The 24,151-nt window shown below is 40.7% G+C and overlaps 1 protein-coding gene across 1 annotated transcript in view; it reads left to right on the top strand.

The window, feature by feature from the left end:
- LOC148357249 (uncharacterized) overlaps positions 1–17,352 on the top strand; it is a 28,459-nt gene extending 11,107 nt beyond the window's left edge. Inside the window, 5 exon segments of the mRNA XM_088347543.1 lie at positions 10,660–10,837; positions 10,913–11,059; positions 15,442–15,564; positions 15,566–16,113; positions 16,539–17,352. Of these exon segments, the coding sequence (XP_088203669.1) occupies positions 10,660–10,837; positions 10,913–11,059; positions 15,442–15,564; positions 15,566–16,113; positions 16,539–17,352 (1,810 nt within the window).
- Positions 17,353–24,151: the final 6,799 nt, after the last annotated feature.

Here is a 24,151-nt window from a genome sequence, read left to right as displayed (position 1 = left end):
ATTTAAGTTAACTATATGTTAGATTGACCATTTAACAGTCTAATGGCCAGGGGGACTAGACTATTGCGGAGCCTGGTGGTCCTGCACCGCACACTGCAGTACCTCTTCCCAGAGGCTAGCAGAGTGAACAGTCCATGATGGGGGTGAGAGGGGTCCCCGGTAATGTTTTTAGCATGGGATAGGCAGTGCTTCTGGCCAATGTCCTGAATGGAGGGAAGTGTAGTCCCGATTATTTTCTCTGCTGTCCTTGTTACCCTCCTCACACTAAATATCCTAGGTTACCAAAACCGGGTGTGGAAAATTAAAGAAAAGCAGCAGTATTGTCCAATTTGAAAGATGCATTAAATCCAAAATAATGAACAACAGTGAAAAGAATATACAAAATAATGAACAACCACATGGCAAAATAACTAATAACTATTCAATCTTCTTTGCAGGTGGCCAGTATTAAAAACAATACAACTATTGTTAAAAAAGGTTAGTAGTTTGTAATCGTTTTTTTTTCTTCGCTTATTAAATGTATTTATTTTTTCCAACTGTTCACTGTCATGAAAAAAATTTCAAAAAACAAATGAGGCAAAGAGTTGTTCTTAAAAATTAAACTTCTACTTTTGTATTTATTAATTAATTTATTTATTTATTAGCATAACTCATCAACATGAATCCATTAGCATAATTTGTAAGTATGAAGTCGTAACAATATTGCCATTACCAAAATATTTTAGCATGAAAAAGTTAGCATTTAGCCGTTAGCATCACTTTTTAACATGTACGCATTAGCATAACTCATCAACATGTACCCATTATCATAAATTGTAAATATGAAGTCGTTAAAATATTTCCATTACCAACATTTTTTAGCATAAAGGAGTTAGCATTTAGCCGTTAGCATCACTTTTTAGTATGTACCCATTAGCATAACTCATTAACACGAACCCATTAGCATAATTTGTAAATATGAAGTTGTTACAATAAAGCCATTCCCAAAATTTTTGGGCATGAAGAAGTTAGCATTGCCCACAGTGTTTACAGCTAGCTTGCGCTAATTCTTGGGCTGGCTGTGCCAGCCCAACCCATTGCGGACAGTGTTTACAGCTAGCTTGCGCTAATACAGCCAGCCCAGCTCGTCACCAATAGTTTCTAGAGCTAGCATGAGTAAGCATAGCTTCAACCTCTCATTGCTAATACTTGGGCTGGCTACAGTTGTGCTGAGGGAGTTTGGATTACCAAGGAGGAGGACTCGGAAAATAGCGCCGCACATAGCTGTTAGCATCCTCTCGCTAGCATCCACTCTTTGGAATTTACCATTTACCCATGGTTAAAGGTCGGGCCCCCTCAAGCCACCTTGGACAGTCCCTTCTTAGTCCCTACTAACCTCTGAAAAAGCCCTCGTTTCCATGACCACCCATAGAAATGAATGGGCCCATGTATTCAGGATGGGAGATTCTCAAAACCCATTATTCCGGATGGGGACTGCATTGTTTGAAGATCTTAGTTTGATTCGGTCTGTTTGCCTAAACAGATTATTTTTAATACTTGCGTTAGCCTGTGACCTTTTGATTGACACCACTTTTGGCCAAGTGCAAGCTTTTTTTTCAGGGTACTTAGCCTGTTCCAACCTTTAACGGCCTGTTTTGAAAAACAAAACAAAAAACATGACCAATTCGTCTTAAAGATCTTTAGCTAATAGTGACAGATTCAAATGTCCATTGACACATTGGTTGGCCAATGAACGTTAACATGTACACATTTATGGTGTGTATTCAAATCAGAGACAAAGCCAAACGTGATTCATTTTCACGAACCATCATTACGCACAACTTTGCACGATCATGGATTCACTTGTTGAAAGAGAAGTAAAACATTTACAACCCTTTCACACTGTCTAAAAACTGGCGAAAGTAAAATACACAAATGAAAAGTTTTAAGGGTCATGAACTTAAAATGGGTACTTTTGGAAATGCCTAGACCTACCATTAGAAAAGTGTGCAAAATACAATGTTTAGTGTGTCAGATTGTGATCAAATTTGTCAGGGTACTAGGAAAGGCTTCAAGACATTGTCTGACCTGTTTTCGAGCTAAGATGCCGATGATAATTTCCACATGTGAGAATAAAAACCTTATATTTCTGTGTGCTCCGACTATGATCACCCAATTTTAGTAGCATTTGCAGTGATTATTTCAGTTGGAGACAAAACTTCAGAGTGTTACCTTTCAAAAGAGACCAAAACCGTCCATATTCTTCAAACACTTCAAGAAAAGCATTCAATGTACTTTTGGTTTTGTCATGGATTGTGATTTTAGACAAATTTTACAGGAATAGTAAAGGGTTAATATATTTCTGTAACACAGCCAAAAGATAGAGGGCTCCTTTCCTTGGCTACAGGATATCTACTTCCTGCCAGGAACACTTACTACTGCAGTAAAATCAAACCTTTTTCGCTATAAGGCCCGAAAGGTCCTTCGATGGCTATTTGAGAAATGTTTGCAGAAAGCATGATTTAATGGACGTGACGAACTTTACAAGAGAAAACCAACAGAGGAAAGAAAGTTGGCGCTGATAAAAGTCAAAGTGTCTCCTTATACACTTTATTAGCCCGAACAGGAAAAGGATGTTCATTCCCCAGCATTAAAGACCAGTAGAGATAAGTCACATCGGAGTTCCAGCAAATTATAATTAGCCATTCTTTGTGAAATCCAATGCTACCTTTTCTTTCAATTCAACCAAAACTTTTGATTGTGGTGTGGTTTGTGACCGCTAATAAGTCCCGGCGGTCCCGCTATCGTTGGGAAAAAGCTGTCAAAGTGTCGACGGCGTAAACAGCGTCGGCGGCGTAAACAGCGTCAGCTGCGCGCACATTTCCGGGCATAAACAGGGCGAAGCATCGTTAAAGCCGCAGCGGTTCAATCAGGCTCGTCTAGGACTGCTTTGCATCCGTGGCAGGAGAATACAGCTAGCAAGCTAATTAAAATTTCCGCTTGCCGAAGAGGTTCCGACAGGCGAAACTCTGGAAAAGTTGTCACTGAATCGTGGACTGCTTTGTCAGGATAACTAAACTTGATCGGCTAACGATAATTTGGTGAGGGCTACCAGTTGAATCGTAAAAAAAGAGGGAAAAAAAAGAGATCTCCAAGTGTGCAGTCGGCCCTCATCATATTCTTGTTTACTTCTGTAGTCTTTACAGACGTATTCACCCATATTTCAAACTTTCTTGTGAACTTTTTCTCAAAACCAAAATGACTTCAAATAACGTTTATAGTTGCATGTAAGCCTACATCACATAAATGCAAAAACCAAAAAAGCTTTAAGGAGTCACATACAAAAATAAGTTCGTACCCAAAATATAAACAATTGTGTACATAAACAATGATTTGTTGAGCGTGTAGAAAATAAAGATCAATATACTGGTTAAAGAAGCAAGAAATATATCATTTTTAAACTATTTACTACTGCATTAAGGCAGTGTTTTAATGGTAGTCTCTTAAAAAATTATTTTCGTATTTCGTAATCATTTCCTTCTTTTGTTGCTGTCGATTGTTGCTGTCACTGTTTTTCACTTTTCCTTTCCCTTATCACAAATTTTGTAGGGACTCTTTATCATGAGCAGAAAAATGAAACAAAACAAACAAAATCACAATAAAATTAGATGTGGTCTCTCTTTAACACAATAGAGACAGCGCTGATTGACTGAACAGGAGGAAGAGATAGGGCAGAGCATAAACACCATCTACTGTGTAATTGACCCTCCGTTTTTTTCTTCTTGGCATTATTTTGCCAGGGCAAAGCCCGCAACCTAACAAAGACGGGTCTGCGATCCACTCTTGGGTGCCAACCCACGGATTGGGAAACGTTGATTTAACGTGCAATCTATTTCTTTAATAAATTAAGTTGGGTCGCTAAATGATACACACTGTCTCTTTTAACAAAATCAATATTGCCCGAGCTCTACTTGCTAAAACTAATAATTTGAAATAATTTCGAAACTTTGAATAGGAATGCCGTGTTGTGTTATTGTTGTGTTGTTGTGGTGTTCCCGGTTTAGGTGCCACTTGCTGACTCAGTAGGGAGCCCAGGAAAGGTGAGCCTTGCTTTGCTTCAAACATGGCACACAGTTTAAGGTCGGCTAAGCAGCAGGGGAACTTTGCAGGTAGCCCAGGGAGGAGGAGGAAGAAAATATTAGCAGCCTTTCTAGATTTTGAAGGGAATTTCCCCCAACCCTGGGAGTCTTTAGTGTGCGGTACTGGCATTGCTGCACGCCTCACATTTTGATAAAAAATGGAGTCCAAAAGGGTGCAAGGAGATGAATACAGCATCTTTGAAATCTATTCATGAAAAACCATGCTGTTTCATAAACCCACTTAAAAATAGTGTATCAAGATTTGGGAAAGCCTGTTTTATTTAGCAATCTGGAATTTTAGATAAAAAAAAATCAGTCTGCTGTTTGGTTGCTGTGCCTGGGGGTAAACAAGAGCCTGACATTTTAGTGGAGAGCAAATATTTTCAACCATTGTTTGTTCATTGCATACAATCGTCAATAGTCAAATTAGGATAGATCATTCAAAATTATTTTTTTATACAAAACAATACTAACTGCTTCCACTCAATTTAATATAAAAAAAAACTATTACGTTTATTTAATATATAACCTCTTCTAATGCTCTCAACTTTGAAGGGCATACTCTTTGCAAAATATATAAGAGCCTGAATAAAGCCAACAGAGCAAGCTTTTGGGTTATTTGTTGAAAGTAGCGGTTTGGGTAATATAAATCATCCACATTTTTTCCTTTTGTTATTTGATAAAACAATGTGTTTATTAGAATTAATTAAAGGGCTTAAGTGCTTACAGGACAACGCTGTCTGATCCAGTTTTAGAGGCCCTGTCTTTTCACCTAGTAAAGTAAAGGTGAGCCGGTCCTCAAGAGCCACATGCCCTGCATGTTTTGGAAGGTTTTTCCTCATCAACTCAGGTGATACAAAATATGAGCTCGTGAGCAAGCTGTCATGAGCTTGTTAACAATCTTGGTGATTGGAATGACCCAAATAGAATAAGGGAAACTATCAGGAACCCACTCGTGGTGGTGCGGAACAAAGTGCAGAAACACTGGTTAGTACTGCAAACAGGTCGTTTATCCGTGCAGGTTTCCATACACAGAAAAGTCAAGTAGCCGGGCAATAATCGTGGTCGAGGATGCAGGCGAGGGTTCGGTGGTCCAGTGAGTCCTGATAGAACGAGTGACACCCGAGGAGTTCGTACTCAAGTTCTGGAAGGGCAGTACACTGGAATGATAAAACCCTGAGACAAGAGTTCTTGGGATGTGACATGAAGGCAACAAACTAGCTGAGTGTTTAAATAGTAAAGAGGGAGATGTGTAATTGGAGGGTAAACCGGACAAGTGAGCCAAGAAATCAGGATGTAAGTGACACAATAAGGTAGGCAAGAGAGAGCAAGAGGTAGGGAGTGGGAGAGAGAGGGAGAACATACGTATGAGCAGGAGTTATAGTGCATAGTGTGACAGAAACCTCCAAAAACATGCAGGACATGCGTCTCGCGACAATTGGTGTTCTGCCAAATTGTCCTACCCTCTAGCAACATCCTCCCTTGAGCTGACCCGACAGCAGCAATTTTGTTTTCTTTATAATCCGGTAAAAATAGCAACATAGCATACATTCTGTGATTACCGTAGTTAACAAACACCATGATAGAAAGCTTCCTCAGAGAAACACACCAGGCTTGAAAGTTGTGTCACAAAACTGTATTTTGAAGCAGTGAAAGAATCAAATAAGACAAAATAAAATGGCAAGGATACCTATCAGTGTTGTGTGCGCGAATTTGTGTGGGCAGTGGTAGTAGGTCTATATGGGTAGGAAGGAATTTCAGAACAATGGGTTGCCTCCTTCAGGTTTGATACTAGTTTTCTCAGGCTTTAGGTAACAGTTTTATGAACTAATTCTGTCATACAAAGAACTTCATCTGCTACCAAACTAGTTAACCTCTAAACACTCTTAAATGAGACAATATTTATTGAGTCTTAAGCCAATTTATTAAAACATCGCTCTCTGTGGGGGGATGGTGAATGACACCGACTTAGAGAACTCCAAATTCTTTTTTTTTTTTTTTTTTTATGGTTTATAATAATTTACGTACACATTTTTGGAATTAGACAACAATGCACCTAAGTTGAGCTGGGTTGTCTTCTAAAGCAGTGGTTCACAACTGATCGGACTTTAGGACCCACCATTCCACCTTAATGACAAGTTGCGACCCAGATCAAGAAAAAAAATCCACTTCTCATATTTATTGAATGAATGGCCTGTGTAGTTTAAAGCAGAGATAGTAGACCAAATTCACTTTTAAAAAAATAAAAAAATATTACCAGCAAACCAAAATGCACCGCATGTAAGCTTACATTGCATATAAGTGACCCCTTAAAACCACATACTGAAAGAAATTGTACCCGAAATATTTATAAACTTCACCAATTTTTTTAATTTTGTATATAATAATGAAAAATACACTGGTAAAAGATTAAAAATAGAACATTTTTAAACTATTTATTGTATCTTCCAGTAATGTTCCAATGGCAAACACTTGAACATCATTTTCGTATTTTGAAATCATGTCCTTCTACACTATTGTTGTCACTGTTTTCCACTTATCCCAGTTCCACTTATTCCCTTACCACAACTTTCTAGGGACCAATTATTATGGGCAGACAAAGGAAATAAAACCAACAATATCATAATAAAATGAAACTTTCAGAAGTGTAGTTGACCCTCCGCTTTTTTACTCTTTTGAGTATTATCTTGCCAAGGCCTGCGATCCACTTTTGCGTCACGACCCACCAATTGAGAAACGCTGGTATAAGCTTTCAATCCTCCTTGCAGACGGTCTTATATTTTGTTGGTACTGTAATGAGACACAGTGCCAACAAAGGCTCGAAGCAACAGTGTCTCCATGTCAAGACACACAAAAAAAGCTCCTTTCAAAACATTTGAATCCAAATTTTTCAAATGCTTGAAATCTGGCTCTGTCGTCGCCAATGGCTTCCGAATGGTGTTGCTAGGCAACCGCCACCCGCCTGTCCGTCATGGTCCACAGAAACTAAGCGGGTAAAGACTTAAAAGTGTGAGACACCCAACCACCACTAAGACCGAACCTACGCGATCTAACAGACAAACACAATTACATTCATAAAAATCGTAATAATAAACACTTAATGGATTCTGGTGAACTGGGCAGCCCTTTACCTCCTTTTTCTAACAATAAAATCTTCAAAGGCAGCAATCAAGCAAGCATGAATTATTCATTTCTCAAACAATGCGCACATAATCATTTAATGAGTTCTCACACGCTCTTAGGTGAGCAAAACTTCCCATCTCCAAAGAAAATTGGGCAGTTTGTCTTTGAACATCAGCTTGCCTCTCCTGCTGGAATGTTGTTGTTTTTTTCTATCTAATAGAAAATGTGCTAGAATTCATAAAAAGAGCGATGAGATTAGAAGGATAAACAGCATACAGACGCCGCAATCTACTTTTAATACGCTCAAAAGTAGAACGTAGACAGCAATCTTTATTTCCAGGACGCATTTGTTTTTACGTGTCCACGGCTCACAAACATAAAAGAAAGCTTGGAAACATTAAAAAAGGATTTTGATTGACACATACATCTTTACATCCGCCGCTTTTGAGCTTTATGGCGATTCATCAAAGTTCGCCTGCACGCCATGACATTCGCACAATCTTGCCTCAATAACCGGGCTAGGAATCATGCTTGAAGTTTGCTGGCAATAGAACCCCAAAAAAAAAGAAATCAAAGATTTGTCTTTCAAGGTCATGACAAAAGAAATTTAGTGATAAGTTTTCCGTATGATAAGTCAAACCAGAGAAATAGGGGTAACACTTATCCTTTCGCAAAGCGAGATCACTTGAGATCTCCATTGATTACCAGACTAATCGTAACTTCCAAACTACCTTCCTTAATAAACCTCAAGCTGTTCTCTCTAAGCCTGCCTAAAGGGACATTGTGTATTAGTTAGTGCAGCCTAGTGCTAAAAAATCAACCCCTCTACTAATTTTAAACAATATTGATTTGAAAAATAATCAAAAATCAGTGTCTGAAATAACGTCTGCCCGGGGGCGTGCATCTTTTACGTCGGGCGTACAACTCAAAAAAACGTCTGCGCCCGGGTGGCCGACAACTTTTTCAAGGAAAAAAAAAAAGAAATAAATAAAAGATTATTTTTTTGCAAATCAAATGTTTGCTTTATTCCGATTTCGAAATCTTCGTTCGGTTTGGACATTTTGGAATTTAAGGTTGTTTAGCAGTTAGCACACTCCAACCAGAAGACCGCATCGTATAACTTCATGCTTCCGGACTTTCCCGAGCGTTATAAGGTCGCGCATTTGCATATCATTTTCCAAAGTATATGCACAGAGAACACAAAAAAATAAGTGGTTAGGAATCAAGCCAAAACCTTAGCCCCAAAAGAAATATTCAAAAGAAGCTAACAAATTTTACGACGCTTCAAAACGTAAACGTACATTAAAAGCATCGTGGAAAGAGGAGTTCACGTGGCTTGCAGCAGACGACGCAACACAAACATTGCATGAATGAATATGAGTATATTCAGTTACATACTGATCACAGATGGAAAATAGCGATGTCATATACATGCAATGAATGTTATAAGTAGATTTATAATAGACTTATTTTTAAAGTGTTGTTCTGTTATATATTCTTATTATCAATCCTTAATACTTTGTAACAGTGGGTTTTTTTGCGATTAGTCCTCTTATTGTGTTTCAAGTTGTGAAAAATGGGGCAGGCATCTTTTCAGAGTAGTCTGCCCTGGTGTCTGGTAGCTTTTTGTCCCGAGTTTCAGACACTGCAACAATACATGAGTTTTCGAAGAAACATGCATCTTTTTGAGTACTTGTAGGTTAAGAAATGTTTATTTATTTAACCTAAAATGAGGTTCATCACAAGCAGTGCCAGAGGCTACCACTAGAGGCGGCATACTACTCATGATTGCTTACCGCAGGCATCAGCTTTTCCAATTTGAGATTCATACTATAGGATAATCGAATTTATTTCCATGGATGTGACCCGTATCCGATCTGTTAAAGTCCGTCTAAACGGCACATATCTGCTTTTTTCACACCACAACCAGGCCACTTTTATATGTGGTCCCAAATCCAATACATTTACGATCTTTTGGAATGCGACAGCTGTGTGAACGGTCGAAGGTTGCATGCGCTGGGTTTTGAAGTCACACCTTAACTGAGAACGCTACATATGGAGTTACCATCACAGCAAATATATATTGTGATCACAGTAAATGTATATACTGGTATGTATCACGGCAGATGTATGATAAATAAGTAATTAAAATCATTCCAACACCCACTGAACGGACAAGATAGCGGATTCACAACATGTCGCTCGAGTTAATTCTTAAAGCAGTACTATCTTCTACTGCAGGGGTCGGAAACCTTTTTGACTTGAAGGGCCATAAAAGCAAAATATTTCGATTTGGTTTTGGGAATATATTTGGGAGAAAAATTAAACAAAACCGCTAAACCCGCTCTACAGACAAAAGCTTATTCTTCAACATGTTTTATTTCACTGTGTGACATTTGATGATTTGATAAAATTGATATAATAAAATAAGAATAATGCCAGAGCCTGTGTCCCAAATGTCAACAAATATACCGCTTTAAACTTCACCCTCCCGCACTTACTTAAAATCATTGAGGCTCATTTTGACCTTCATTTTTTTCATACTTAATTGTACAAGAAATCAGATTGCTCTCGGTGCTCTTTTGGTGTTTTGGCATATTAGCAATTTGTTATGCAGATTTTCATCATTAGATGTCTCAACAGTGAACAAAGATTATTCAATGAGCTTCAATTTAAATGTGCCCTATGTCTACTGACAGTACCATTCTGGATATCACCATTGATTTGGCTCCGCGCACATTAGAATAGGCTTCGCTTAATCAGATTTGAATGGCATGGAGAACATTGGCATGCAATTAATTTTGTCTCCAAATACTCATGAAAAGTGCCATACATACAGTGGCTAGTGTAACTATTCGGCCCCCTTGAACTTTGTGACCTTTTACCACATTTCAGACTTCAAACATAAAGATATAAAACTAATTTATTGTGAAGAATCAACAATAAGTGGGACACAATCATGAAGTGGAACACATTTTATTGGATATTTGAAACTTTTTTAACAAATAAAAAGACAAAAAAGTGGGTGTGCAAAGATATTCAGCCCCTTTACTTTCAGTGCAGCAAAGTTCATTGAGGCTCTCTGAATGATTCAATGTTGATCTAAATGACTAACAATGATAAATGGAATCCACCTGTGTGTAATCAAGCCTCTGTAAAAATGAAACTGCACTGTGATAGTCTCAGAGGTCTGTTTCAAGACAAACACCTTCCGGATGCAAAAATTCAACCTGTTCTAAATGTCCTCCTCTGAGGCCTTTTAAAAAAATATATATCCTTGATTACAAAAAGTAGATTGTCCATAAAGGGCCTAAGAATCAAAGAGCAGCAACATGATTGGCTCATAGTTGGAGAAAAAGCTGCAGAACAACGGCATGAAGGTGGTTTGGAAGGGGATGAAAACCATTACCGGCTGAAGCACCAAGCAGGGTGTGGCCGTGGACGTAGATGGGGGGAGAGTCAACCAGTTAAACAACTTTTTCAACAGGTTTGATGACCCCAACTCATCCTCACTCCAGAGTACTGTAGCTGTCCCTCACCCTCTGGACACCAGCATAGAGGAGGACATCCCCCCACTCAAGATAACTGCAGCCCAGGTGTGTGGAGAGCTGAGGAGGCTGCGAACCAGCAAGGCAGCTGGTCCAGATGGAGTATCCCGCCGACTGCTGAAGGCCTGTGCGTTGGAGCTGGAAGACCCTCTACAGCCCATCTTTAACCTGAGCCTGGAACAGGGGAGGGTCCCTCAGCTGTGGAGAACATCCTGCATCTTCCCAGTCCCAAAGAAATCAAGACCTGAGGAACTGAACGACCTCAGGCCGGTCGCCCTGACATCACATGTGATGAAAACCATGGATCGGTTGCTGCTGCACCACCTGAGGCTACAGGTCTGCCGCGCCATCGACCCTTTGCAATTTGCTTACCCGGAGAAAGTGGGAGTAGAGGATGCTATAGTCTACATGCTACAACGACCCCTCTCTCACCTGGATAGGGCTAAGGGGGCTGTGAGGATTACATTTTTGGACTTCTCCAGTGCCTTCAATACCATACAACCTCTGCTACTTAGTAGAAAACTGACAGAGATGGGAGTTAGTTCACACCTTGCAGAATGGATTACGGACTACCTGACAGGCAGACCCCAGTATGTGAAACAGGGGGGCTGTACATCGGACACTGTGGTTAGCAGCACGGGATCTCCGCAGGGGACCGTGATCTCTCCGTTCCTATTCACCCTGTATACGTCGGAGTCCTGCCACGTGCAGAAGTTTGCTGATGACACTGCTATCGTGGGATGTATCAGAAGTGGGCAGGAGGAGGAGTACAGGAAATTGATTCAGGACTTTGTCCAATGGAGCGATGCAAACCACCTGCACCTGAACAACACCAAGACCAGGGGGATGGTGGTGGACTTCAGGAGAACTAGAACTCACCCAGTTCCTGTAACCATCAAAGGAGATTGTGTATAATGTTTCCAGACCAATACAAATACCTGGGTGTGCAGCTGGACAATAAACTGGACTGGACTGCCAACACATAAGCTCTATGTAGGAAAGGTCAAAGCCGACTTTACTTCCTCAGAAGGCTGGCATCCTTCATCATCTGCAAAAAGCTCCAGAAAATATTCTATGAGACCGTTGTGGCAAGCACCCTCTTCTATGCGGCAGCGTGTTGGGGAGGCAGCGTCAAGAAGAAGGATGCCTCTCGTCTCAATAAACTAATGAGGAAAGCAAGCTCTGTTGTGGGCACAGAGCTGGACAGCCTGACAACAGTAGCTGAAGGACGGGCACTGGAATAGCTGCGGTCAATCATGGACAATTCATCACATCCACTACACAGCATTATCTCCAGACAGAAGAGCAGCTTCAGCGACAGACTGTTGTCACAGTCTTGTACCACGGACAGACTGAGGAGGTATTTTCTTCCTCATGCCATGAGGCTCTTTAACTCCACCCGGCAGAGTAAAAGCCCACATTAAACCACACCCCCCACATTGCATATTACCGTATTTTTATTGCAGTGTGTGTTCTGTGTAGCACTAACTAGATATGTCTCTATATAACACGCTACATTGGGTATTAACATGTCCCATTGGGTGTATTGTATTTATTTTTGCTTCATTATTGTTTTGTTCTCCAGCGCAGGGATGCTGCTGGAAGTGTGTATTTCCCTGCGGGGATGATTAAAGTATCTATCTATCTATCTATCTATCTATCTATCTATCTATCTATCTATCTATCTATCTATCTATCTATCTATCTATCTATCTATCTATCTATCTATCTATCTATCTATCTATCTATCTATCTATCTATCTATATATCTATCTAGGGACAATAATGTAAATAGTCCATACTAGTCAAAATAAAAAAAGAACGGTGAATAATAATTATCAAAAAAGAAAAAAAAACAACGCTGGCACCCTATGCAATCTCCTCTCCTATTTGCAGCTGTCCAATAGAAAAACAACGGGTGTGTGTATGAGTCAATAGATGTTGGATATCTTCAAGGTTTTCCAAGCTGTTTTGTCTACCAAGTTTCCAAATAAAACCAGTTTAAACTAAAATGCTTATGCACCATTAGAGCATCACCAGCGTTGAGACGCGAAACCACTTTTAGATAGCATTTACCTTTTTGCCAGGGTCATTGGTATATAAGATGGAAAACCCAAAGGTTAAGACCAAATGGGGACTAAAATCCCGAAATGGTGTCAATATTCACTGACATTCTCCTGTAAGAGTGGAATGTCTTTCTGGAAAAAAATGCTGAGTCAACAAATCCAGTTGTGTTGAGCCAGCTTACTGGCCATTTTTTTCACGTCTCAGGTAAACTACATGATTGCCTGTGAAAAATAGGGGTCGTAACTTCTTCCCCCCTTTTCTTGTGGTGGACTTGCTTAGCCTGCGGGTGATAATAAGAAGACAAAAAGGAATCCAATAATCGGCCTTTTATCATGATTGGATTCCTAACCGTGCTGCTGGACTTCCTATGCGGATGGTGTTATCATAATGGCACTCAGAAGGTCCTTATATGTCCTCCTAAGATGGAGGGCGATGTGCACGCCGGTCAGAAAGTAGGGTGTACCCGTGGGGGTAGGGGACGAAGTCTGCTTGGATCTATTGCTTCCGTAATGTAGTGTGACACGGCACAATTGGTCTCCCTTGCTAGCATCCACTAGCACTTCTTTGCAATTCTGCTACGCCTTGCTTGCTAACTTTGAGCCAGGCTACTCGATGTAGCAGCGTGTCGGTCACGGCACCAAGCAAATGCCCATCAATGTTGCTACTTTAGAGCTTTGCATGTTTTGAAAAACAAAACAAAAAAAAACCCCACCTCATCTAGTAATCAACCGTATGTTCCAGACTATAAGGCCTAACTTATAACCAAACATTTGCCTGAATTGTCAGAACCAGAACAGAAGGAAGACCCAGATGCGTAACGTTTCTCACACAAAGGACTGGGGCAGTCATGCACGTTAACACAAACGCCAGTGATTTGGGGATCGCTGGGGTTCAATACTGTCTCAGTCGGATACGGAATTTATAATTCATGTGTTTGTTACCTCCCGTCTTGATTACTGTAATGCACTACTCTCTAGTCTCCCGAAGGCTAGAATCAAGTCTCTTCAGCTCGTACAAAATGCCGCAGCGAGGCTTTTAACTGGGACAAAAAAGTCCGATCACATAACACCGATTTTGGCTAACCTGCATTGGCTCCCAGTTAGCCTTAGATGTGATTTCAAGGTTCTCTTAGTATTATACAAAATCATACATGGACTTGCTCCCTCTTATCTTTCAGATCTGATTTCCCCCTATGTCCCGGTCCGAAGCCTACGATCTGAGAGTGCCGGTCTTCTGGTGATCCCAAGAGCAAAGAAGTGTTCTGCTGGTTCGAGAGCGTTCTCCATCCGGGCACCGGTGCTGTGGAATGCTCTTCCCCCTGAGATCCGTTCTGCAACCTCAGTGGAAATGTTTAAATCTAAGCTTAAAACTCACTTCTACTCCATAGCATATGAATAACCTACTCTTCTCGTCGGCTGAAAAATAGTCTGTGTAATATAGTGTAATAATCTGTGAAGCCCTTTGAGACTCTTCGTGATTTAGGGCTATACAAAAAAAAATTACTTGACTTGACTTGACTAATATTGTGCTGTGAAAAAGTATTTCCGCCCTTCCTGATTTCTGTGTTTTTGGATATCTATCACTCACAAAGGTTTGAAAACATGAAACCAATTTTAATATCAACCCAAGCAAATACAAAATGCAATTTTCAAATGTTGATTCCATTCATGGATTGAACTTTTTGGAAGGTGGAAGGATGGAACAAATAGCTCACAGACAAATATGTTGAGGGTGCGCCTGATGGTATGGAAAATATTTGAAAGTATCTATTCCAGTGACTCCTAGGAAGAGACTAGGTGGCAACCAAGAAAAGATTGTTCGACTACTGGAGAGACAGTTGACAGCCCGGAAAGACGGCAACCGGGACAGGTTGGGTCAGCACCCCAGCCTGTATCTTTCGTGAGAAGGAACCCTAACAAGCTACGAATAGCCCTAAAGAGAGATACCCCCAGGAGATCCCAAGGGGGGGTGAGATCTCCAATTGGACGGACCAAAGGTTAACGACCCCTGCAAACGAACAGACGACGATTATGACATCTATCTGCGGCAAAACATCCAAAAACAACCAAAGATAGATAGATAGATAATATAGATGGATAGATAGATAGATAGATAGATAGATAGATAGATAGATAGATAGATAGATAGATAGATAGATAGATAGATAGATAGATAGATAGATAGATAGATAGATAGATAGATAGATAGATAGATAGATAGATAGATAGATAGATAGATAGATAGATAGATAGATAGATAGATAGATAGATAGATAGATAGATAGATAGATAGATAGATAGATAGATAGATAGATAGATAGATAGATAGATAGATAGATAGATAGATAGATAGATAGATAGATAGATAGATAGATAGATAGATAGATAGATAGATAGATAGATAGATAGATAGAACCCCAGCAGAGTAGTTCCACGGAAGCGGATTAAATGGCCTCCAGCGAACAAAGAGAGCGTGTGGCGGCAGCTTGATGAGGACATGTCCAAAATCATCCAAGCCACAGCCAAAGGAGAAGTTGACAGCAGACTCTAAGCGATGACCACCATAATCGCCATAGATTCGGCTAGACTGAAGAGGGCAACACCAAGAGCACCCCTTACACCATGAACCGCAGAGCCACAAAGATACGTCAACTGCGCCAGGAGCTCAGAACCCTCAAGAAACAGTTCAAGAGAGCCGCCCGAGGAGAAGAAGCAACTGCTGGCAGAACTGCGTAACATCCTGCGGAATAAGCTGACAACTCTACGCAGAGCAGAGGGGCACAGGAGACGAGGAAAGGAAAGGGCAAGAAAGCAGGCGGCCTTCATTGCCAATCCCTTCCGTTTTGCTAAGCGGTTGCTTGGGGACAAGCGTAGTGGACGGCTCGAGTGCTCAAGAGAGGAGTTGAACTGCTTCCTCAAGAACACACTGACCGACCCAATGAGGGTAGAAGAGCTAAGTCCCAACAAAGCTCTCATCACCACAGCCCCACCTACAGAGGACTTCAAGGTGACGGAGCCGAGCCTGAGGGAGGTTGAAGAGGTCATCAAGGCAGCCAGGTCAGCATCTGCACCGGGCCCCAGTGGTGTTCCCTACCTTGTCTACAAGCGTTGCCCATTGCTTCTCCGGCACCTGTGGAAGACTTTGAAAGTGATCTGGCGTAGAGGGAGAGTGGCCAACCAGTGGAGTTGTGCTGAGGGAGTTTGGATTCCCAAGCAGGAGGACTCGGAAAATATCAACCAGTTTTGGACAATCTCACTATTGAATAGAATAGAATAGAATATACCTTTATTGTCATTGTTACAAAATGGGTTAACATATTGTGACAACTAAATTGGGCATGACACCTCAGTTTCACACATTCACAGTGAGGTAAAGAAACCAAGAAGATAAGGAACAGAGAAGATAAGGTTACAAAACAAGGAGGATAAGGTTATAGTTATAATTTACACAATATTTACACAAAGAAATGACGGCATGTAGGATGTTACATACAGTCGGTATCGTAAGGGTTTGTGCAATATGCATTTGGTGCAAAAATAGTCAACATAGTGCAAAAAAATAGTCAACATTGTGCAAGGTGAGCAGTAAACATAGTGCATTCAACATTGTGCAAGAAACATAGACATGAGTACCACTTTACGTTCGTATGATGTAGTGTGTTTGCAAGAGTCTTCAAGTTGAGTTTGAGTGTGGAAGGGAAGGTGTTCTTTAGCATCATCTCCCGAAGACTGACAGAGTTCCTCCTCAAGAACAACTACATCGACACTTCCGTCCAGAAGGGTGGGATTCCTGGAGCTCCTGGCTGCCTGGAGCACACTGGGGTAGTCACACAACTTATCAGAGAAGCCCACGAGAACAAAGGAGACCTTGCTGTGTTGTGGTTGGACCTGACTAATGCCTACGGGTCCATTCCACATAAACTAGTTGAGCTTGCACTACAACTCCACCACGTTCCTAACAAGATCAAGCACCTGATCCTGGAATATTATGACAACTTCAGGCTTAGGTTCACTTCTGGGTCAGTAACATCAGACTGGCATCAACTTGGGAAAGGCATAATAACGGGTTGTACCATATCCGTTATCCTTTTTGCTTTGGCAATGAACATAGTAGTCAAAGCTACAGAAGTGGAATGCAGAGGGCCAATAGCCAGATCAGGTGTTCGCCAGCCTCCCATAAGAGCATATATGTATGACCTTACCATCACCACAACATCTGTCCCTAGGAGTAGAAGGGTCCTGCAGGGTTTGGAGAGACTCATAACATGGGCGAGGATGAGCTTCAAGCCCTCAAAGTCAAGATCCATGGTTCTGAAGAGGGGTAAGGTGGTGGATAAGTTCAGGTTTTCGATCACATCAAACACCATCAAGCCACAAGCAAGGGAGTCAATTTCATCAAGGCAGGGGAGAAACCCAGGGCCTGAACACAAACAACATCCGGACTCCTCCACATTGCCTCTGATTGGCAGTTGCATGTCCACCTTCGGAAACAACTAAGGTTCCCCCAGCATAAATCAGCAACATCGCTCCGACCAGACATGATAATTACCTCAGAGACTTCGAAACACCTGATCATGCTGGAGCTCACAGTCCCGTGGGAAGAGCGCATTGAGGAAGCCAATGAAAGGAAACGTGCAAAGTACCAGGAGCTGGTGGAGGAGTGCAGGGGCAGGGGCTGGAAAGGGGCTGGGTTTTGCTGGACAATCCTACTGCAAAGTCCTAGGACGGTTGGGTGTGACAGGGGCAGCCAAGAAGAAAGCCTTTAAATCCGCTAGTGAGGCTGCAGAAAAAGCCACCAGGTGGCTTTGGGTCAAAGGGCAGATCCGTGGACTGCTACTGGGACGCAAGTTGAGGCCTGATCAACCTCGGCTGGGTCACCTGGGCGAGAGTGTCTGATGTTGCGAGACCCGAAACACTAAATGAACTCAGGATACATAACTGATGATGCGTCCCAGTTGCATCCAGGAGATGTTTCTATCAAGTTATGTTACAAAAATAATAATTCACACAAGTCAAAAAAACGCATGTAAAAATGATACAAAAATTTTGTGAAATAGGAAAAATAATAATTATTTTAGGAAAAAATCAATTTCTCTTTTCAAATGAATTTTTTAATTACTAACTTTTGATATTTTACTGTGATTATGTATTCTACTTTTTTCTCCTGACCAATTGCAGGAACAACTCTAACAAGACACGTTTTTAATTTTGTTTTCTATCAAATAATTTTTAGGTTGTCTTACTTTTTTCTTTTGATAATGGCTTTTCAGTAAATGACCTCAATTAACTCTACCACCCCATTTAAAATGTTGTACCTTTAATATTTTTGTTCATTATTTGTAGCCAGTGACATCAATAGACATTGGTATATTTACCATGGCTCTGATTGGCTGTCATTAATGTTCATCAACTAGGTACATAGGGTCAATCAGAATTATATTTAGAATTGTATTCATAGTCATTGATGACAATTTATTAAATATTATTTACAACGATATTAGACATGGCATTCCAGGATAAACACATAATGGAGACTTAAAAGAGAAAAGTGCCCCCGAACAATACAGTACAATAAAAAATAATGCAATGACTTTTAAGCAGCAACATAATTCCAAAATAAATCAATAAATCAAAAGGAAAATCTCCCGGGGAAAGGGTAATCGGATTGTGGTTTGCCTTGTTTGAGGAAAATTTATGAGGGACTAATGAAAGAAAAAAAAACCTTCTCTCCTTGTTTCTTTGAAATATTAAAAAGAAAAAATCATTAAATGTACATGTTGTATCGGTCTCTTTTATGTGTGATCCGGGATCAGTTTAAATAACTGAATTGATGTAATTCTTCTTAATTAAAGTCTGTATGTTAGACATGTCAAACATACACAGTATTTCTAGGGGTGCGGCCTATACTCTAGTGAGACGTCCATCCATCCATCCATTGTCTTTCACTTATCGGGAGTCAGGTCGCGGGGGCAGCAGCCTTAAAAGAGATGCCCGGATGTACCTATCCCCAGCCACGTCCTCCAGCTCATCCGACAGGATGCCAAGGCATTCCCAGGCCAGCCTGGAGACATAGTCTCTCCAGCGTGTCCTGGGTTGCCGGTGGGACATGTCTGGAACACCTCCCGAGGGAGGCGTCTAGGAGGCATCCTTATCAGATGCCCGAGCCACCTCAACTGGCTCCTCTCAGTGCGGAGGAGCAGGGGATCTACACAGAATCCCTCCCGGATGACTAAGCTTCTCACTTTATCTCTAAGGTAGAACCCAGACACCCTGCGGAGGAAACTCCTTTCAGCCACTTGTATTCGGGATAGTGTTATTTCGGTCATACACACAGCCTGTCAAATTATCAAAACAATATTATATAATTGAGTACAGTATTACATTTGTATTACCGGTACTGTATATCACTTCACATGTTGTTTTCACACTAAACAGCTAAAGGGCGCTTTAGGCCTGTGATGATAATTTCAACTTTACCCTGTTGAGGGAAGGACATTTTTTTTTACCGGAAAGAGGAATCAGCTTATCGTCTTCCTCCCGAGTTGGGAGAGTACTTTACCGGTAAAAGTGACACCGAGGATGGATATTTCATTACATTTTGTGATTTGGAGTAAAGCCGATGGGTCGTTAATCAGAGTTATCTGAAATACTTAATATGTCACTGACAAGCGTGTCTAAGATATGCACATACGTGTGACGCTGGTTTGATATTTTAATTTTAAATTGCCTTTCAGAATGACATGTTTATGGTGTTAGATTTCATCAAATAAATTTTCCTCAAAATTGCGACTTATAATCCGAGTGAACTCGTACATGTTTTTTTTTTCATCTTAATCATGCATATTTTGGCTAGTGTGACTTTAACTTCGAAGAGACTTATAGACCGGACACTACAAAATGTTAATAAAAATGAGTATCTAGGTCATGTCTTTCAGAAGTTGTGATTTTTTTTTTTTTTATATATCAATGCAAACCAATTGCTTTCTCTGGCTGCTACAGTGCAGTGGCTCAGGAGGTAGAGCTCTCGTCTTGGTATCAAGAGTTCGCAGTTCGAATCCCGGCTAGTTGCATGTCGAAGTGTCCTTGGGTAAGACACTGAACCCCTAATACCCCAATAAGCAGTTTAGCGCCTTACATGGCTGCACGGCTGCTATTGAGAAATTTGAAGCGCTTTGGGAAGTCTTGACTTGAAAAGCGCTATATAAATCAGATCATTTCATTTCATTTCACTTGATACGCCTCGTAGTTTATTTAATTTATTCAAAGTAACGCACCACTTTTGACCGTCAGTAACAATAACGCGTTGTAACGGCGAAAAGAATCAGTTAGATTACCCTGCTATTTAAAAAATAGCCCCATTATGTGACGGCATTATTCTCAACTCTGCATCCTTGGTATTTTTTTTATAATTAGTGAGTAAATTTGAGTGGAAATTTGGAGGCTTGCCTCAATGAGATAAAAGAATGGATGTCACTCAACTTCTTGCGCCTTAACTCTGAAAAGACCGAAATGTTAGTTATTGGTCCATCTGATTGTATCTAAATTGTTCTTAAAAACTGCTCTGAACATTGACAAATGTAATATCCCCCAGAGGGACTCAGTCAAAAATGTAGGTGTCATATTTGACTCTAATCTGTCCTTTCAAATACACGTTAAGAATATTACTAGAACAGCTTTTTTCCATCTTCGCAACATTGCTAAAATTCGCCCTATGCTGTCTCAGTCGGATGCGGAGATTATAATTCATGCGTTTGGTACCTCCGATCTCGATTACTGTAATGTGCTACACTTCGGTCTCCCAAAGTCCAAAATCCCTAAGACAAGAAAGTTTGATCACATTACCCCAATTTTAGCTGACCTGCATTGGCTCCCTGTTGGGTTATGATGTGATTTCAAGGTTCTGTTGGTGGTATACAAAATCATGCAAGTACTTGCTCCCTCACATCTTTCAGATTTAATTCGCCCCTATGTTCCGGTCAGGAGCCTTTGCTCTAAAAATGCTGGTCTACTAGTGATCCCGAGAGTCAAGAAGAGATCCGCTAACTACAAAAGAGAGGTGCATTCGGGCCCCGGTGCTGTGGAATGCTCTTCCCCCTGATATTCGATCTGCAACCTCAGAGGAAATGTTTAAATCTAAGCTTAAAACACACTACTACTCTATAGCATATGAATAACCTATATTTCATGTTGACAATATCTGTATTATTTGCCCTCATGTAGGTCTTAGATCAGGGGATGGAGTCATAATAGTCTGTAGTTTGCAATAGTCTTTGATATGTGCAGCCCTTTGAGACTCTTTGTGATCAAGGGCTATACAAATAAACATGACTTGACTTGACTTGAGTGATTAGTTACCAGAACTTTCCAAAATCAGAGAATCAGCATAAGCGTAAAAGGAAAAAGAAGAAAAATAATAACCCGCAATTTTGTTTTCAAGCTTAAGGTCTCATTTTTTCATTAGTGGCATGAAGCAGCACGGTCACATCTTGTATTTACTAATTAGCAGCGAGTAACAATACCTTGGCAGTACAAAGAAGAGGACAAACAGCATCCATCTCTTTACCTGAGTTTGCAGTTGTAGGCGCTCTCTCACCGGGACGCATTGTTTGTTTACCGATGAGCTACCAGATGAGGAGAAGCGTCCCAAACTTTATTTCACCGAAGTTGAGGCGACGCTCAGACAGAGGCGGGGGCCGGCGGGAATGCAGATAAAAGTGTCAACGCCTCGCGTACCGATATAAATATTAAAACTACGCTTCTCATCCGACAAGGTGGAATTGAACAACACGAGAGGTCCTTTTTACCCCCGAGCGAGGACGGATTATCACTGTAGGAGTACGAATGCAGTAAAAAACAAAAAAAAACATTTTTCTGTTATTGGTGTGTAAAGAATTGCCTATGGGGTGCAAGAGATTAAACATCTGTTTTAAGATAGAAACCATTCTTTCTTTTTTTACATAACCAAGGGCAGAAAAGATCATACATACAAACCTTGATTCAAGCATTCAACAAGTCAAAAAGATCTCAAACTAACAAAGGAAACATGTCAACATGGAATTAACACAGTCCCCCCATGTTGGGTTCATTGTCTGATTGAATCAGCTAGGAGTCAAAGATGCGCAAGAATGGGTGGAGTATTATGAAAAAATAGAATGAAGAGCACACACACACACACACACACGTTAAAAAAAGAGCAATGATGACACGATGTATCATCTCAGGAAAAAAAACAGAAAAACATTAATTCTGTAGAATTTTTTTTAGTATTGTTGTAGTCTTATTCTGTAGTATTTTTGTAATATTAGCGTAGTTGTATTTTTGAAGTATATTTGTTGTAATATTACCGTAGTTGTATTTTTGTATTCTAGTATTACTATAGTAGTATTTTTGTAGTTTCCCTGTCTTAATAGCTCTTTGGTCGTATTTTTGTAGTATAATATTACTGAAGTGATATTTTTTTTAGAATTACTGTCACAATTCTGTAGTATTTTTGTTGTGTTTTTGTAATATCACTGTACAGACGCTCCCCTACTTACGACCATTCGACTTACGAAAAACGCGTAACGTTTCACATAATGCTCTATTCAGGGACAGGGGAAACAGGAAGCCCCCACGACCGATGACAGATGGCAAGGCTGACAGGCGGGACCAGAGAACAAAGCGTGATCGTGGATTGGAACAAGTCTGGCAGCCGGGACAGGAGAACGGAGCTTGGATCGGGGATCGATACAGAAACAGAATCAGGCAGGATGCGGGGAGCCGGGACAGAAGAACAGAGCTTGGATCGGGGATCGATACAGGACACAGAATCAGGATACAGGTAGCTATAGTCAAAAGTGCTTGCCTTGCATGCACTGGCTGACCAGAGTGAACGAGAATGACATGCTTAAGTAGGAGGAAGATTAATAAGGGAACGAGTGGCAGCTGGGGCTGAAAGAGTCAGTGCAAGTGAGGGGGATTGACAAATCACTTTACCTGGTAACGAGTTACTTTTACTATATAGTAATTCAGTTAATAACTTTTTGGAAGATGTAGTGAGTAACTAATTAATTACTTTGTCATAGTAAAGTGACCAGCATTGGTTATAATCAATAACACAATTTAGATCATTTTCAAATTCTTATTTCATTGAAAGACTTTTTAATTGAATTAAGTCACTGTTATTATCAATTTCTTCACTAGGGTAAGCCATTTCACTCACTTCAAAAAGACGGATATTCTTACCCTTTAAACATTTGCTAATGTGCCCACTTGGCCGATTTTCCAACCCATCTGCTCCAGCTTCTGCAATGGTAATGCAGTATTTGCCTTTGATGGAATATGCCGTTTTATCCTGGCACGGGCTTGTAATGCCGCCGGTTCACCCGTCTTCCCTTAGCGAAAGCAGAAAAGGAAGACGAGAATACTTGGCCTGCTGTGTGGAATGCTTTTATTAGCACTATTGAGGACCTTCTCGCCATTACTCACTTTCTTTCTCCTCAAAAGCCCCTCTCGGCGCGCCTCGGCATTGTGGCTGCCTACGTTCCGGTAAGGTAGGGGCCAAATCGGGTTTTTCAGTTTGGATAAATTCATCCCACTGTTTTCAATTATTTTTTTAAATCCCTGCACAAAATGTATTCAACAACTTGGAGAGGATCATGACCGAAGCACTAGACCAATGTCACTAACCTCCATTTTTCTGATGATACTGCCGGACTGGCAGAAGAACAGGAACTCAGGAACTCAGAGGTCAATCAACCGGACAAAACGTCAACCCAGTATAGGATGGAAATCAGCTGAGAAAAAAACAAAAGCAATGACTAAGAACCACCAAGGTATCAACACAAAAAAAAACATCAACTACGAAGAGCTTGAAATTGTCACCAAATATAAATATATTGGAGCTGTCATATCAGGAGAGGGGTCAAAACTAGAAATCAGGGCCAGGATCGCTAAAACTACAACTGCACTTGCCACTTGGAGGAAGGAACATAGCAGTAAAACAAAGATCTGACTCATGTAAACGTTTGTTACTTCCATCTTCTACGCTTGCTAGACATGGACTCCCAGAGCAAAGCTGGAAAGAAAAATCTATGCCATGGAGATGCAATGCTACAAGAAACCAGGCATCAGCTACATAGCCCATTCGACAAATAAAACAGGTTGCAACACCATTATAGGGCACATTGAACCACACAAAGAACTGTTGTCAACTGTGCACAATGAAAACTCCAGTGGTATGGTCCAAGATCATCAGGACTGGCCAATATAGCATAGTCCAAGGGGACACAAAGAGAGGAAGACAGAGAGAGAACTG

The sequence above is a fragment of the Urocampus carinirostris genome, chromosome 11, assembly GCF_059441175.1.
Source record: "Urocampus carinirostris isolate Australia breed hairy pipefish chromosome 11, RoL_Ucar_1.0, whole genome shotgun sequence".
Taxonomy (NCBI): domain Eukaryota; kingdom Metazoa; phylum Chordata; class Actinopteri; order Syngnathiformes; family Syngnathidae; genus Urocampus; species Urocampus carinirostris.
Note: the sequence above shows the minus strand (reverse complement) of the source record. Positions and strands in the feature narration are given on the sequence as shown.